The following is an 18,366-nucleotide window of genomic DNA, read 5'->3' on the forward strand; positions in this document are numbered from 1 at the left end:
ATCCAATATTTTTCCTACTCACCTCCTTTACTCCCTCTCTCCAAACAAATCCTACTTGCAGGCAGGTGCTCTGCAAAATAACTTGCCCAAATCCTTTGCAAACACAATTTCACCATGCTGTTTGTTCCACTACTGATTTGCCATATGATATTCTCTCCACTCCTTTCCCTGATTAAAACTATTTTTTTTTTCTCACCCAGATTCATACTTATTTTTTCAGGATCTGGACATTGTAGGAAGGCCAGAATTTATTTCCCACCCCTACGGCCCTCAAGAAGATGGTGAATTGCCTTCTTGAACCGCTGCAGTTCCTGAGGAAGGGACTCCCACAATGCTATTGGATAAGGGTTCTGGGATTTAGATGCAGCAATGAAGGCCAAGGGTGGTTACATTTCTGATGGTCCACAGCCCTCATGGGGCTGTTTTGAGCTGCCAAGTCTGTTCTGAGTCTTTCCAATTTAGCACAACTATAGTTCCATGGAACACCATTAAGGCTGTCCTCATTGTGAAAACAGAACTTTGTCTGCTCATGGGCTGTGGAGTGGTTACTTCTATGAATACCGTCATAGGTAGATACACCTGCTGCAGGTAAGTTGACAAGGAAAAGTAAATTTGCGCACCCCCCCACCCCCATGTTAGTTCACACACTACCTGCAACAGAACCAGTCTGGCAGCTGTGTCCTTCAGACTTGGCTGGCTCAGTCAGCGGTGGTGCTACCAAGCCACTCTTGATGATGGACATTGAGATCCCCAGAATATTCTTGACCTTGCTACTTTCAATGCTTCTTCCAACTGTGGCCAAACATGGAGCAGCCCTGATTCATCAGCTGAGGGAGAATGGGAGGTGGTAATCAGAAGGAGGTTCCCTTGCCCATGTTTCACCTGATGCCGTGAAACTAGGCATCTGGAGTCAATTTTGAGGATTCAGCGGACCACACTCTCATATCTGTACAGAAGGATTGAGGCAGACATCTGGCATGATGTGGTAGCATGTGATTCTGTATGATAATGTCAAGCTTTTTAAACGCCAGTCCACAGATGTTAGAGAGGAGGTGACTGTCTGAATTCAGTGCTAATGGTCCATCCAGTTTTATATTTTTCTGCCTTAACATGTGGCTTTGATATGACCAGGTAGCTTGCTTGGTCATTTCAGAGGGCAGTTTGGAGTCAACCACAATGCTGTGGGTCTGGAGTCACAAAAGGACAGACCTGCAGTGCGTAGCATCACTGCAGTAACTCAGGGCCTTCTTTAACAGCATCTTCCAAACCCATGACTTCTACCACCTACAAGGACAAGCACAGCAGCCACACGGCAACACCAGTCACACACCATGCTGATTCCAAAGGACCGTCATTCATTCATCCCAGTATCAGAACCCTCTGCTAAACACCATTGCAGGAGTACCTGCATCACAGACCATTGACCAACTTCCCATTAAAAGATTACAGATGGCCATTATGCTCTGGCCTTTTCAGCAACATTCATATCCATATCCATAAACTATTAAAGACTCAGCAAAGACAAGTTGTGATACATTAGGAAGAAGTGAAAAAATTATGGGATTTCAAAGCCTGTAGATTGCAGAGAGAATGAAAACCTGAGGGAGATGAAGAGTTTAACAATCGTGAGGTACTGCGAAACACAGCTGAAGCAAACCATATTCCCAGTCATGAAGCCACAATATTAGACTCCCTTATTTCCATATACTAAAAAAGGTGCCTCCTGCAATTAAACAGTCCTGAAACTGCAGAGTTTATAACTATTGCAAAAACATTGATCTACTCTAGCAATCTTGCTGATGGGATTAATCTCCCCAATACATCACAGTCAACGTACAGGATTAAACTGCAAGGCATGTCCAATGGTACAATTTTATCACAAGCAGAAGTATTCTGCACATAGGGTCTGGGTGATTAATGAGCCCACATGTTGAGGCCCAGGGATACAGTGACCCAAACTTAGCAGAAATTATTGCGTGGCTGATATGAAGAATGAAAATTAAGTCTACCACCAGGGACTCACAGAATTAATCCCCAAGGTAAATGATCAGCAGAAATATCAAATCAACAGGTAAAACCAATTGGCTCATGTACTGTAACAAAGCTTAGTTTCACAATATCTCCAGTTTTCTGGGCAAACAGATAAATATTTACTGAAACCATGACATTTCCAAAAGCACAGAACTGAAAGTGCAAACTTCAGGTTATCCTGAAGTGACTGTTACACATCAGTGATCTGCAAATGTGAAAGTATACATGGGGAGCAGGTCTGCAGCCTACCTGTGCAAGGCGTCGCAACAGCAGTTCTGCAGACTGTCTGGTCCAGTTCAGAAAGATCTCAGGGACAAGAGTGACGGTCATTTCCAGAACTCTCAGCAGGCTCACGGAAAGGTCAAAGCAAGTGGCACAAACCTTCAGCTGGCGACTGTCGACAAAATTCCGCTCTGGTCGCTCAGCCGCCTGTTGTATCTGCCAGGGCAAGGAATAGGCAGCATGACCTAACACAGAAGGTTTCCACATCAACAATGAAACTACAATTAGACTGTTCTTTCTGCTGGCTGTGCTAGGACAAGGAATTTACAGCAAGACTTGATAGAGACCATGCCACTTCAGCAAGGATCAAATTGTAAATACATATATTTATGGTCTTAACAGTGCAAATTTATACATACATGAGGTCCGTGTTGATTACCTTAAAGAGGGGCATTACCTTGGAAATAAAAAAACATAGGCAAAGACTGCAAAATAGTAGAACTATTAAATAATCTGGTCGCCTCACTACAGGAAAGATGTGGAAGCCATAGAGAGGGTGCAGAGGAGATTTACAAGGATGCTGCCTGGAATGCAGCGCATGCCTTATGAAAGCAGGTTGAGGGAACTCGGCCTTTTCTCCTTGGAGAGACGGAGGATGAGGGGGGGACCTGATAGAGGTGTATAAGATGATGAGAGGTATTGATCGGGTAGATAGTCAGAGGTTTTTCCCCAGGGCTGAATTGGTGGCCACAAGAGGACATGGGTTTAAGGTGCTGGGGAGCAGATATAGAGGAGATGTCAGGGGTAAGTTATTTACTCAGAGAGTGGTGAGTGCGTGGAATGGGCTGCCAGAAACGGTGGTGGAGGCAGATACGATAGGGTCTTTCAAGAGACTGTTAGATAAGTATATGGAGCTGAGTAAAATAGAGGGCTATGGGTAAGCCTAGTAATTTCTAGGGTAGAGATTTGTGGGCCGAAGGGCCTGAATTGTGCTGTAGTTTTTCTATGTTCTAATTGCATATTTACCAGGGAGACAGATCTGGAGTGCATATGGCATCAAAGGATGAAATTAACAATGACATTACCACATTTAATATAATAAAATATTAAATAAAGAATATTAAACCCTTGTTTTAAAGAGTTGGCAAAGCCATTATTATACAAACTTAATAATTCATTAGTGAAAGTGATAATGCCAGAGGACAGGTAATATCTCTTCTTAAAAGTAGGTAGGATATGTTCAGGGACCCATAGACCAAAACACAATAATATACAGTTAACATGGATATCAAAAGAAAATGTCTTTTTTTGAAGATCGAGCAGCTGGAAAGGAGTATTAACGCTGGCCTTAGTTGGGCTGAATAGCCTGCCCCTATGTTTATTCTCCATGCAATTCCATTCTGTGTTGTTGAAACCACACCAAGGTAACACTTCTACCAACTTTTCCCACAACATCTTCTCTTAGGCCCCTCTCTGTCCTTTTCTCTCTCATGTACTTTCCCAAACCACTACTCAACTCTTCATTGCTCTTCAACCTGACTACTCTCCTCCCACTGACCCATGATTGATCAGATCATGAAATACCTTTTACCTCTCTCACCATCCCTTACAGCACCAATCAAAAGCAGTGGCCCCAACTCTCCCACCACACTCTCTTGCCCACATTCACACAGTGCACATGCAGAAAGTGATTCCTTTCACTTTTCTTCCCATTCCACTCATCTTTCCCAACAATGATCCAATGAATGCTGCTGTTAATCAACCATCACTCCCACTATATCTTTTTTCCATATTTTTCATATATCCTATGAGATATGATGCCATTTCAGCCCATCAAGTCTGTATCAGTACCCAGACCAATCCCATTCCCCACTAAGCCAATTGAGAAGGAACAAAAAATAACAACCAATCACGATGAAGATCATTGATTTCATAACTATACCAGAAAACCACTTAAGATCTCAGCACATGGAGATAGTGATTTCAGTAGAGTGTACTTGTGCTGAGTAATGTGTGCTTTAAGAAACAGTAGTGTTAGGTGTCTTGCACGTATCTGATTTTTTCCATCTCTTATTTCTCAGGCTTAATGTTCAGAATGAAACCAGAGTTAGGAAAGGGATTGTTTACTGAAAGAAGATCTGGAAATGAAAAGAAAACAAGAAAGGTGGACAATTAATTGCAAGAGTGGCTGCTTCCTAAGCCTCCCTCAATAATGGATAACTAATCACCCTGAAGTACATTCAACTCAAAACAAATTGGTTTGTTTTTATTTCCATTGGCTTCAGGAAGCAGCATCAACTTCAGCTAAATTGTATGGAACAATTACCAAAATCTGCTGATTCCCACTTCATAGGAGACAAAACACCTATACCCTGCATAAATCCAGCAAAGGCTCATTGCTGTAAGGTGAAGTCTTTTAAACTCAGTTGTGTTATGGGAGCTGTACACATTAACATGATACATGTGGGTTCAGTCGATTTGCTCACTCCCCCATCACATCAGGCAATTGCCATTATTATTACATCAAAGGAAGCCAACACAAGTGGCTTGCAGCAGTCCAAAGTGGTGGCTCACAACCAGCTTACCACTAACATCCACATCCTGCAAATATACAAAATAAATCTGACCTGAAAGGAAGGAAAAGAAATAACTTTAGTTCAGATGAATATTCCTTTGCATGCGCCAGAGAAAATATTTTGATTAAAGTGTTTTCTCTAAGAAAAAACATTCAAATGAAGGAATTTAGGTGTAACTCAGGGTGGTTCAATGAGACATGTTAATTAGTAAGAATGGATGTAGTACATCTGGTAATATTTATTTGCCTTACAGTCAGAGCATTTCATTGTTTATAGCATTACAGCTCTGAAGTCTAAGTTTACATTGAGCAGTCCATGTCATTCACCAGACTCCCAAAAACTCTGTTCTGCATTCTGTCACCAGAGAGAGATTACCAGGTGGACAGATGAAAAGGTTCAAGAATGTGTCCAAAAACCCCCTTGACAAAAAATGCAACATCTCTACTGCACCCTGGGAATCCCTGGCCCACATCTGCTTAAAATGGAGAAGAAATATTTGGGATGGCACTGAGAAATATTGGTGCCGGAAGCATGGTAACACTTGTGGGTTGCCTGCAGAACACTCTACACAAAAGATGCATTTCACCATGGGTTTCAATGTACATGTGACTAATAAATATCTTATTTTAACTTAGACCTGTGCATCAGGAACACACAGAAGCTCTGCATAAACTTACAAGAAGAGTGTACCACCTACCCACCCAACCACCAACCCTGTAGGCACCTACTACCCCAGCTGTGGAAGAGTCTCCAGATCCCACATTGGTGTGTTAATTCCTCAAAACAAGAGCAAGTCCTCCTCGATCCTGAAGAGCTGCCTAAGGACGAGAGAGGGGAGTTTGAGTAGACAGTTGGATTTTTACTGTGGGGGTACCTTGGTCCTTACCTCCTGGATCATGCCAATGAACTCAGAGAAGGCCCAGTTCAGCTGGTTGAGCACACTATTGAGGAAACTTGCTGCCATTTCACAGTCAGAGCGCAGCAGATCCGCCATGTGTTGTTGTAGTAGAGTAGAAGGACAAGGCTCTGGAAAGGAAGCAGAAACACAAAGTCGGTAGTTAATAGAAAGTTACTGAGGAAACAAACATAGAAGATCAAGAGCACTGACCCAAGCGCAAGATCTCCGAGGGAGAAATGCCAGCAATCACTTTGCCCAGAAGCCCTTTGGGTACCTATGCTTCACTGACTCAGAAGGGTGATGCTGGGTGGACAGTCAGTGGCTCATAACACCAAGACTTTCCCCCTCCATACACACAGGATTCTAAACTAAAGATCAAAAGGTGGACTGTGAAATGGGGCCAAGACTCTCTTCTCCCACTGGAATCTGCACACTTTCTCATTCTTCTGAATGAACACTTACTTCTAAACCTAAACAAGCTGACAATTGCTAACAAGGATTTTGCATTGATAACATTCTCATACACAGAAAAACACTAAAAGCTAGATAACTGTACCCTCAACCAATCGGATATTCATCAACAAAATGCACAAAAATAGTTTACCGTGACTTCATTAAAATTCCCATGCAACACTTTTGCCTCAGTTTGGAGCTCATCAAGAACAAGCAAGTTCAATTAATACAGTTGTATGCCACCAATTTTTTTTAAATGTAATGCCTTGTCCTTCTTAGCAGAAATGAATGCATATTCAGCCAAAACATCACAATCTAATTCACCAATCTTTTATACTGCATATCATGTCCTGTTGCTAATAAACTGGCCCAGAAGTGTAACAGGAGTTTTCAGCAAGCTTAAACTCATGTAAGAATCATAGAATCATAGAAGAGTACAACACAATACAGGCCCTTCAGCCCACAATGTTGTGCCAACCTCTAAACCTCACCTAAGACTATCTAACCCCTTCCTCCCATATATCCCTCTATTTTAAATTCCTCCATATGCTTATCTGGCAATCTCTTGAATTTGACCAATGTACCTGCCTCCACCACTGCCCCAGGCAGCGCATTCCATGCCCCAACCACTCTCTGGGTAAAAAACTTTCCTCTGATATCTCCCTTGAACTTCCCACCCATTACTTTAAAGCCATGCCCTCTTGTATTGAGCATTGGTGCCCTGGGAAAGAGGCGCTGGCTGTCTACTCTATCTATTCCTCTTAATATTTTGTACATCTCTGTCATGTCTCCTCTCATCCTCCTTCTCTCCAAAGAGTAAAGCCCTAGCTCCCTTAGTCTCTCCTCATAATGCATACTCTCTAAACCAGGCAGCATCCTGGTAAATCTCCTCTGCACCCTTTCCAATGCTTCCACATCCTTCCTATAATGAGGCAACCAGAACTGGACACAGTACTCTAAGTGTGGTCTAACCAGAGTTTTGTAGAGCTGCATCATTACCTTGCGGCTCTTAAACTTGATCCCACGACTTATGAATGCTAACATCCCATAAGCTTTATTAACTACTCTATCCACCCGTGAGGCAACTTTCAGGGATCTGTGGATATGAACCCCTAGATCCCTCTGCTCCTACACACTACCCAGAATCCTGCCATTAACTATGTACTCCGCCTTGGAGTTTGTCCTTCCAAAGGGTACCACCTCACACTTCTCCAGATTGAACTCCATCTGCCACTTCTCAGCCAAGCTCTGCATCCTATCAATGTCCCTCTGCAATCTTAAACAATCCTCCACACTATCCACACCACCACCAACCTTTGTGTCATCTGCAAACTTGCCAACCCACCCTTCTACCTCCTCATCCAAGTCATTAGTAAAAATCATGAAAAGCAGAGGTCCCAGAACCGATCCTTGTGGGACAACACTAGTCACAGCCCTCCATTCTGAATGCACTCCCTCAACCACAGCCCTCTGCTTTCTACAGGCAAGCCAATTCTGCATCCACACGGCCAAGCTTCCCTGGATCTCATGACCTGAAGAAGCCTACCATGTGGAACCTTGTCAAATGCCTTATTAAAATCCATATAGACATCTACTGCACTACCCTCATCAATCTGCTTGGTCACCTCCTCAGAGAACATTATTAGGCTTGTGAGACATGATCTGCCCTTCACAAAGCCATGCTGGCTGTCCCTGATCAGACCACGATTCTCTAAATGCCCATAGATCCTATCTCTTAGAATCCTTTCCAACAGCTTGCCCACCACAGACGTAAGGCTCACTGGTCTATAATGCCCTGGACTACCCCTACTACCTTTTTTGAATAAGGGGACAACATTTGCCACCCTCCAATCCTCTGGTACCATTCCCGTGGACAACGAGGACTCAGAGATCCTAGACAACTGTACAGCAATCTCCCCCCTTGCCTTGCGGAGCAGCCTGGGAATATTCCATCATGCCCCGGGGACTTATCTGTCCTAAGATTTTCTAACAGCTCCAACACATCCTCCCTTTTGATATCTACATGCTCCAGAACATTAACCTTACCAACACTGTATCAGCGTCATCAAGACCCCTCTCCTTGGTGAATACTGAAGAGAAGTATTCATTGAGGACCTCACCCACTTCCACAGCTTCCAGGCACATCCTCCCACCTTTGTCTTTAATCGGTCCTACCTTTACTCTCGTCATCCTTCTGCTCTTCACATAAGTGAAAACTGCCTTGGGGTTTTCCTTAACCCTACTCACCAAAGCCTTTTCATGTCCCCTTCTTGCTCTCCTCAGCTCCTTCTTAAGTTCCTTCCTTGCTACCCTATATTCCTCAAGAGCCCTATCTGATACTTGCTGCTTACACCTTATGTATGCTGCCTTCTTCCTCCTTACTAGATGTTCCACCTCTCTTGTCACCCATGGTTCCTTCACCCTGCCATTCTTTCTCCGCCTCACCAGGACAAATTTATCCCTAACATCCTGCAAGAGATCCCTGAACAACAACCATATCTCCATAGTACATTTCCCTTCAAAAATGTCATCCCAATTTACACTCGCAAGTTCTAGCCTTATAGCCTCACAATTTGCCCTTCCCCAATTAAATATCTTTCTGTCCTCTTTGTTCCTATCCTTGTCCATGACAGTGCCTAAGGTTAGGGAATCGGACATGTTTAGCTGAAACAAGAGTAAAAGTGGGCAAAGATAGAACTGATGGTCTTTATAGAGTCATAGAGTACTACAGACCTTTGGCCCATCTAATCTATGTCAACCTGATCTTCTGCCTAGTCCCATCTACCTGCACCCGGACCATATCCCTCCAATCCCCTCCCATCCATGTACCTATCCAAGCCTCTCAAAATGTTACAATTGAAGCTGCATCTACCGCTTCCGCTAACAGCTCGTTCCACACTCGCACCACCCTCTGAGTGAAGAAGTTTCCCCTCAGATTCCCCCTTTCACCCTAAACCTATGCCCTCTAGTTCTAGTCTCACCCAACCTGAGGGGAAAAGCCTGCGTGCATTCACCCTACCTGTACTCTACATAATTTTGTATACCTCTATAACATCTCCCCTCATTCTCCAGCACTCCAAGGAATAAAGTCCTTTCCCTATAACTCATGTCCTCAAGTCCCGGCAACATCCTGGTAAATTTTCTCTGCACTCTTTCAAGCTTATTGTTATCTTTACTGTAGGTAGGTAACAAGAACTCCAAATACTCCAAATTTGGCCTCACCAACACCTTGCATAACTTCAACATAACATCCCAACTCCTGTACCCAATGCCCTTATTCATGAAGGCTAAAGTGCCAAAGGCTCTCTTTACGCCTGTGACGACACCTTCAAGGAACTATGGATCTCTATTCCCAGGTCCCTTCGTTCTACCGCACACCTCAGAGTCCTACCATTCACTGTGTAAGTCTTATTCTGGTTTGTCCTCCCAAAGTGCAACACCTCACACTTGTCTACATTAAATTCCATCTGCCATTTTTCAGCCCATTTTCCTAGCTGGTCAAGATCATGCTGCAAGCTTTGATAGCCATCCTCACTGTCCACTATGCCCCCAATCCTGGTGTTTGCTGATCCAGTTTACCACATTATCATCTAAATCATTAATGTAGATGATAAACAACAATGGACCCAGCACCAATCACTGTGGCACACCACTAGTCACAGGCCTCCAGTTAGACAGACAACCATCTCTTACCACTCTCTGGTTTCTCCACTAAGCCAATGTTGAAACTAATTGGCTACTTCATTCTGAATGCCAAGCGACTTAACCTTCTGGACCAGCCTCCCATGCGGGACTTTGTCAAAGGAAAATGAAAGTGGAAAGGAAAAGGGAGTTTCATTGTTCTAATTGGAGCTTCTGAGTTCATATCCTCTTTATGCTAAAGAGTATACAAGTTCCGTAGCTCAACTTAGAACAATGAAACTGCCAAAAAGTCCAGTTCAAACTGAGACTAGACTGGGGAAGATGGAATCAATGGCAAGAGGAATATACTCATCGACCAAGTACCCTTAGCCTTCTGGGAAGAAGTATTCCATATCCCAATCTTTTACCCTGAGATTATGACCCCTAGTTCTTGATACTCCAGCCAAATGAAACAGCATCTCAATATCACAAAACTGAGGTCATTAGATTTTTATGCAATGAATATGGGGTTAGGTCTAGAAAGTGGAGTTGCACAAATTCACCAGTGATGTTATTGAACAACAAAGCAGGTTTGAGTTCTGTGGCCCTCAGATTTGGGTGACGCAGTGGCAAAGCCAGTAGAGCTGCAGCCTCACAGCACCAGTGACCCGAGTTCAATTCTGACCTCAGGTGCTGTCTGTGTGGAGTTTGAATATTCTTCTTCCACAGGGTGCTCCAGTTTCCTCCCATATCCCAAAGATGTGTAGGTTGGTAGGTTAATCAACCACTGTAAATTGCCTCAAGTATAGGCACATATTAGAATATGGGAGGGTGAGGGGAGTTGATGAGAATATGGGGAGAATAAAAAATAGGATTAACGTAGGATTAGTATAAGTGGACAGCAGATGGTCAGCATGGACTTGGTGGGCTAAAGGCCCTGTTTCTAAGCTGTATCTCTCTATAAAGTCTATTTTGAGAGTTGCAGATTGGGACCAGAACAGAAGGAAATTCCCAGGGATGAAAGTAAGTAGAGGTTTTGTTGGGAATAGATGCATAAGTGCGGTTGAGCATCAATGGATACAGATAAGTGTCTTGACAACTGGAAGACAAAAGATGAAGCGCGAGACTGATAGTGCAGATGTTCTGACTTAGGGGATAAATTTTTCCAAGGAATGGACAATGAATGAAGTGGAATTGAAATAGGTTGGAAGACTTTGACTGGGAAGAGGTCAAAGAAAGTTTGTCAGCAATTGGAACAATAAAAGTAGAAGGGCCACAGGAGTAAGCAAGATCAAAGAGGTAGAAGAACTATCCTGGAGAGCATACTTTAGAAAGACAGGAGGGCAGTGATTTGAGTAGGACAATTTAATTACCAATGGACAGAACCACCAGAAGTAGCAGTAGAAGAGGGAGGGAATAGCTCTGGCCGTGCACAACAATGACTCCAGCCTCCAGGAAATCCCACACCAACAGACTAAATAAGGACAAGAAAACTTCCTGCTGATTACCGCCTATTGTCCTGTCACGGCAGATGACACAGCGCTCCTGTGTTGAACAACATTTGGAAGCCGTCATGGGAGTAGCAAGAGGACAGAATGTACTATGGAGGGCAGTTTCAGTGCCTAAAAATCAAGTGGGTTAGCAGCAAAAATAATTGAGCAGGACAAAGGACAAAGCTGCCAGCCTGGGTCCACGACAGGCGAGCATATGAAGCAACATGTGAGACAACTTACTTGCTGCAGATAACTCTGTTCATGTCAGTTTAAAGGAGTGACCAACAAGTACCCAAAGAAACAAAAGCCAGTCTTCACACTGAGGACACTGTTTGTCATATTGTGTAGAACCACCAGCATTGAAAATGTGATAGACTCAGAACAGATTGGGCAGCCGAAAACTGTGGAGGTGCCGTGGCCATCAGAAGCCAGAATCACATACAAGTACAATCTGTATCCTCATGGCCCAGGACATCTCTCATTCTGCAATTATTATCGAGCCAGGGAATCAGCTTTGGTTCAACAAGCAGCGCAGGAGGGTATGCTAGGAAAACAAGACATACTTAGTGAAGTTACCATTGAAGACAACTCGTGCGAAACAGCAAAAAACAGCCTGCAATATGCAATCCCACAACTGATGGATCATATTAATGCCATACAGTTTTTTATATAAATATGTATATTACATATTATGTATATATTTATATATGCTCTACAGCCAATCAATTTAATCACTTTACAGTAGATATCCACACAATGTTCCATCTAGGCATAGTCTGGCATTGCACCAACTTTATCAGAACATTACAATTGTCCTTGAAAGCTGCTGACAACACTACAAGTAAAATGAAGAGTCCTCGAACCGTCAAGCAATTTTGTGCAATGAATGATTATGATGGGGGGGGAGGGTGGGTGGGCAGAAATCATACTGCATACAACATTGACAAGATGACATATCTGCAGGATCACAGTGTGAATAGCACTGCAGTAGATCCGGGCATTCATTTCACTTAACCCCTGATCAGTAAGATTCAGCAACACGTTGACAGGACACATGCTTGGGCAGCCTGAACTAAGTTCCATGCTGTCACATCTTTCATATGGATCTGGCAAATCTTTTACAATTAAAAATTAGGTAAAAGGAACCCTTTTGTTTTGGAAGATGGAGCAGCATTGTTAGTAGCGAAAGGAAGGACACGGTTTTCAATGACCGTGTCCTTCGCAATGACCTGGTTGTTAATGTACTTTGAACAAGAGTATAATCCAATTCTGTGGGTCTAGGCATGTATTTTGCAATTCATTTTTCAAGATCTGGGCATCGCTGAAAAGGCCAACAATAATTACCCCTCCCCAATCTTCCACATTGTCTCGTAGATGCCAATGCTGTCAATGCACTGGAATAGCTTGGCTAAAGGCACAGCTAGTTCTGGACCACAAATCTTCAATCCTTCAGCTGGGATGTTGTCCAGTCTCATGGTTTTAATTGTATCTAGAGCCCTCAGTTGTTACTTGATAGTCTGTGGAGTGGGTCTCAAGAGGAAGCCGAAATGGATTATCCACTCCGCACTTCTAGCTGAACCTAGCTGCAATGTTTCATTCTCGCTGCACCCCAATCTGTTTATTTTGAGTGATTTCTTTGTATTCAAGACAAGGTACAACAATGGAAATGTAGTATCCAGAAAAAAATATTCAATACTCCCATTCCACATAAAATAGGAGAAAGTGTCAGATAAGATCCAAGATGGCATGGAATGAAATAAACTTGCTGTTTGTCCCAATGAGCCCCCTCCCTCCATTAGACCACAGGGCTTGCACTGTAGGATACTCTCACCAATTTATATAACTTTTCCTGGAGGATATTAATGAGGCAGAGAAGTCTCTGTGACACTTCAACCTGACACCTGGAGGTTACCTGGTCAACAGCTGAATACTGCAAGCTGCTCCACTACAAACCTCTTTGGGCACAAACCAAAGATGAGATTAATGGGCAATTTTGACAGAAGGTGCTGACTCCCGACAAAACATTCTGGACCCAGAGCAGCACAATCCTTCAAATGGGCAGGGAGTTAAAATGATCACTTTCAACAAAGAAGTGGAACTAACTTCACATTTAATTGTTCCAAGATATGAAACATCTGCCCGAGAAATACCTGATAAGGACAGTGAAAGAAATAGCAGCTTGAACTTGAACATACAACAGCAGCAGCTTGCTATTCTATCACATGCTTCATTGCTTACAGATTTAAAGGACTAATCTGCTTGGACATTATTTATAATAGCACATGAACTGTGCACGTGAATGTGCACGCGCACACACACGTTAAACTGCTATTGATACTTTGAGACAAGGATCAGTGACACTGATACAGTGCTGATGCAAGTGTTGCTGGCAGCATTTCAAGACTCAATGTCACAGAACTTGTACATATAATGAAGAACGCAAATACATTTCAACAAAAATATCATGAATACAGAAGAAGCAACTGAGCACTGAGGTCAATTACGAATGAGAGTCAGTGACCCCACTCCAGAATAGTACTCTGCTGAAGATATCGACAAGTAGATGAGATTATAGAAACCTGCAGACATTTCTTTAGAATATTAATCAAATGTACATTTGTTTCAAACAAGCCTAACACAGCAAATGGATCAAAATGACACCATTTCCCAAATGTATAAAAGTGTCTCAGATGCAAACTGAGTTTCTCACAGTATGTAACTGCAGCATTTTCAAAAAGAAATCTTACATAAACATAGGAAATTCACAAAAAGCTTGATAAAATCCAAGAAAACATCTTGATACCAGTTAGTTAGAGTTTCATACCACATAATCCAACACCCTCACCAAATTGAAAACAGGTGATCTGAGCCTTGGTTAGTGCTTAAACATTCACATGGAGTCAGATAACAGGCAGATAGATGCAAGATCAGTGAAAACAAATCTTGCGTGTAAATGGGTGGTTGATTATCAGCATAGACTCGATGGGCCGAAGGACTATTCCATGCTGTATCTCTCTGTGACTCTATGAATGTAGGCCCCACCACAGTGTGAAATGGGAGTTTTATAATGGGAACAAAGAGCTTTCAACAAATAGTTTGGTTGTTTTCATGGAAGCGGAGAGAAATAATTTCCCAGAAATGATGGGGAACCCAGATCCTAATGAAAAGAAGGAAATAAAGGAAATTAGGATTAAGATCAGTAAAAACAAAACCATACTAGAGAATTTAATTACACTGAAAATTGATGAATACTCAGGGTCCGATAGTTTGCATCAAGGAATACGAAATAAAGGTAATCATGGACTTAGAAGATGCAATGGCTGTCATCTTCCAAAATTCCATAGATTATGGAACAGTTCCTGCAGATGGGAGGGTGACAAATGGAGGGTAGCTATTTAAAATAGGAGGGAGAGAAACAAGGAACTACAGATCAATTAGCCTAACATCAGCAAAGGAAAAATGTTAGATTCTATTACAGAAAATGTGATATCAGGATACTTAGAAAATACCACCAGTGGGTGTGGATACCACCAGTGGATTTTTAAGAAGGCCAATACAGAGGATAGTATGCAAATTAAAACACATGGGATTGGAGGTTATATACTGACAGAGATTAATAACTGGCTGACAGACAGAAAAAAAAAGTAGAAGTACATGGGACTTTCTCAGGGTGGCAAGCAGTGACTAGTGAGGTACCACAAGAAAAGGTGCCTGGGCTCCTGCTATTCACAATATACATCAATGGTTTGGATGAAGGAATCCAGTGTAATATTACTAATCTTGTCAGTGACACAAAACTATGTGGGATTGAGAGCTGTGACAAGGATGCAAAGAAACTTTAGAACATAGAGCTGTACAGCGCAGTATGGGCCCTTCAGCCCACGATGTTGTGCCGATCTATATAAACCTACTCCATGAGCAACCTAACCCTTCCCTCCTACACAGCACATAACCCTCCATTTTTCTTACATCCATGTGCCTAACTAAGAGTCTCTTAACTGTCCCTATTGTACCAGCCTCTATCACCACCTCCAGCGGTGCATTCCAGGCACCCACCACTCTCTGTGTAAAAAACCTACTTCTGACATCTCCCCTAAACTTTCCTCCCCTGACCTTAAACCGATGTCCTCTGGTATTGGCCATTGCCGTCCTGGGGAAAAGGTGCTGGCTGTCCACTCCATCTATGCCCCTCATAATCTTATACACCTTGATCAAGTCTTCTCGCCCTGTGTCGCTCCAAAGAGAAAAGCCCTAGCTCGCTCAACCTTTCCTCATAAGACATATTCTCTAATCCAGGCAGTATCATGGTAAATCTCCCCAGTACTCTCTCTAAAGCTTCCACATCCTTCTTATAAGGAGATGACCAGAACTGAACACAATACTCTAAATATGGTCTAACCAGAGTTTTATAGAGCTGCAACATTACCTTGCGGCTCTTGAACTCAATCTCCCAACCAATGAAGGCCAGCAAACCATATGCCTTCTTAACCACTGTATCAACTTATGTAGCAACTTTGAGGGACCTATGGACTTGGACCAAGATCACTCTGTTCCTTCACACGGCAAGAATCCTGCCATTAACCTTGTACTCCACCTTCAAGTTCGTTCTTCCAAAGTGTATCACTTCATACTTTCCGGATTGAATTCCATTTGCCACTTCTCTGCCCAACTCTGCATCCTGTCTATATCCCATTGTAACCTACGACAACCTTCTACACTATTCAAAGCACCTCTAACCTTTGTGTCATCTGCAAATTTACTAACCTGTCCCTCCACTTCCTCATCCAAATCATTTATAAAAATTACAAAGAGCAGGGATACCAGAACAGATTCCTGTGCAACACCACTAGTCATCGACCTCCAAGCAGAATACTCTCCATCTACTTCCACCATCTGCTTTCTGTGGGCAAGCCAATTCCAAATCCATGCAGCCAAGTCTCCATGGATCCCATGCCTCATGAATTTCTGGATGAGCCTACCATGGGGAACCTTGTCAAACACCTTACTAAAATCCATATTCACAACATCCACAGCTCTTCCTTCAACAATTTGTTTTGTCACCTCCTCGAAAAACTCAATTAGGCTCGTGAGGCACGTCCTGCCCCTCACAAAGCCATGCTGACTATCCTTAATGGGACTATGCTTCTCCAAATGCTCGCAAATCCTGTCCCTAAGAATCCTCTCTAATAGCTTGCCCACCACTGATGCAAGACTCCCTGGTCTATATTTCCCAGGATTATCCTTATTACCTTTTTTGAACAACAGAACAACATTTGCCATCCTCCAATCTTCTGGTATCACTCCTGTGGCCAGGGAGGATGCAAATATCATCATCAACACCCCAGCAATCTCTTCCCTTGTTTCCTGTAGTAACCTGGGGTATATCTCATCCGGCCCTGGGTACATATCTATCCTAATGTTTGTCAGAAGCTTCAATGCTATCTCTTTCTTAACCTCAACATGCTTCAGCACATTAGCCTGTTCTAAACTGACCTCACATATGTCAAAGTTCCTCTCCCTAGTGAGCACTGAAGCAAAGTATTCATTAAGGACCTCCCCTACATCCTCTGCCTCCAGGCACACGTTTCCCCCTTTATCCCTGAGTGGTCCTACCCTCACTCTAGTCATCCTCCTGTTCTTTATGTACATGTAGAACACCTTGGGGGTTTCCTTAATTCTACTCACCAAGGCCTTCTCATGTCCCCTTCTAGCTCTCCTAAGTCCCTTCTTAAGATCCTTCCTGGATACCTTATAATTCTTAAAAGCGCTGCCTGATTTTTGCTTCCTAAACCTTAAGTATGTTTTCTTCTTTCTCTTGACTAAATGTTTCACCTCTCTTGTCAACCATAATTCCTTTACCCTACCATCCTTTCCGTCTCAGTGGAACAAATCTATCCAGAACCCCATACTAGTGGCCCCTAAACAGCCTCCACATTTCTTCTGTGCATTTTCCTGAGAACATCTGTTCCCAATTTACACTCCCAAGTTCCTGCCTAATACCATCGTAATTAGCCCTCCTCCCTTTCCCATATTGTCTGCTCCTATCCTTGTCCATGGCTATGCTATAGGTCAATGGGTTGTGGTCACTGTCTCCGAAATGCTCGCCCATTGAGAAGTCTGTCACCTGACCAGGTTCTTTGCCTAGTACTAGATCCAGTATGGCCTCTCCTCTGGTTGGCCTGTCCACACACTGTGTCAGGAATCCTTCCTGGACACACCTAACAAATTCTGCCCCATGTGAACCCTTTGCACTAAGGAGATGCCAATCAATACTGGGGAAGTTGAAGCCACCCATGACAACACCCCTGTTACTTTTGCACCTTTCCAAAATCTGCCTACTTATCTGCTCCTCAGTGTCCTGGTGGCTATTGGGGGGCCAATAGAATACTCCCGCTAGAGTGATTGCTCCCTTCCTGTTTCTGACTTCCATCCACACTGACTCAGTAGACGATCCCTCCACAATGTCCTCCCTTTCTGCAATGTGATACTATCCCTGATTAGCAATGCAACTTCCCCCCCTTTACCTCCCTCCCATCCCTTTTGAAACATGTAAACCCCAGAACATCAAGCAGCTAATCCTGCCCTTACAACAGCCAAGTCTCTGATCCATGCTCTAAGTTCATCACCCTTACTCTTAATACTTCTCACATTAAAGTGAACACATTTTAACCCATCCAACTGACTGCATTTATGCCCAATCCACTGCTTATCCTTCCTCACAGTCCCTCTGCACATTGTATCTACCTTTACACCAACTGCTCCATCATCTGACCTAACACTCTGGTCCCCATCCTCCTGTTAACCTAGTTTAAACCCTCCCCAACAGTTCTAGCAAACCTTTAAGGCAATCTAGACAAGTTATCCACTTTGGTTGGCAAGAAAGGCCAAATATTACTTAAATGATGATAGATTGGGTAATGTTGATGTACAAAGGGATCTAGATGTCCTTGTACACCGCTCATTGAAAACAAACATGCAGGTGCAGCAAGGTTGTTAAAAAGACTAATGGTATATTGGCCTTCATTGCAAGCAGTTTTGAGTACAGAAGCAGGGATATCTTTTTACAATTATA

General features: G+C 43.1%; 1 protein-coding gene across 2 annotated transcripts in view; it reads right to left on the minus strand.

Moving 5' to 3' along the window:
* The window catches only part of LOC127571811 (E3 ubiquitin-protein ligase RNF123), a 331,679-nt gene that overhangs the window by 132,225 nt on the left and 181,088 nt on the right, over positions 1–18,366 (minus strand). For both annotated transcript variants that reach the window (XM_052018522.1, XM_052018523.1), the window contains exons 32-33: positions 5,716–5,855; positions 2,281–2,469 (exon numbers count right to left, since the gene is read on the minus strand). In XM_052018522.1, coding sequence (XP_051874482.1) covers positions 2,281–2,469; positions 5,716–5,855 — 329 coding nt within the window. The remainder of the gene's footprint in view (positions 1–2,280; positions 2,470–5,715; positions 5,856–18,366) is intronic.

The sequence above is a fragment of the Pristis pectinata genome, chromosome 6 (genome assembly GCF_009764475.1).
Source record: "Pristis pectinata isolate sPriPec2 chromosome 6, sPriPec2.1.pri, whole genome shotgun sequence".
Lineage (NCBI taxonomy): Eukaryota > Metazoa > Chordata > Chondrichthyes > Rhinopristiformes > Pristidae > Pristis > Pristis pectinata.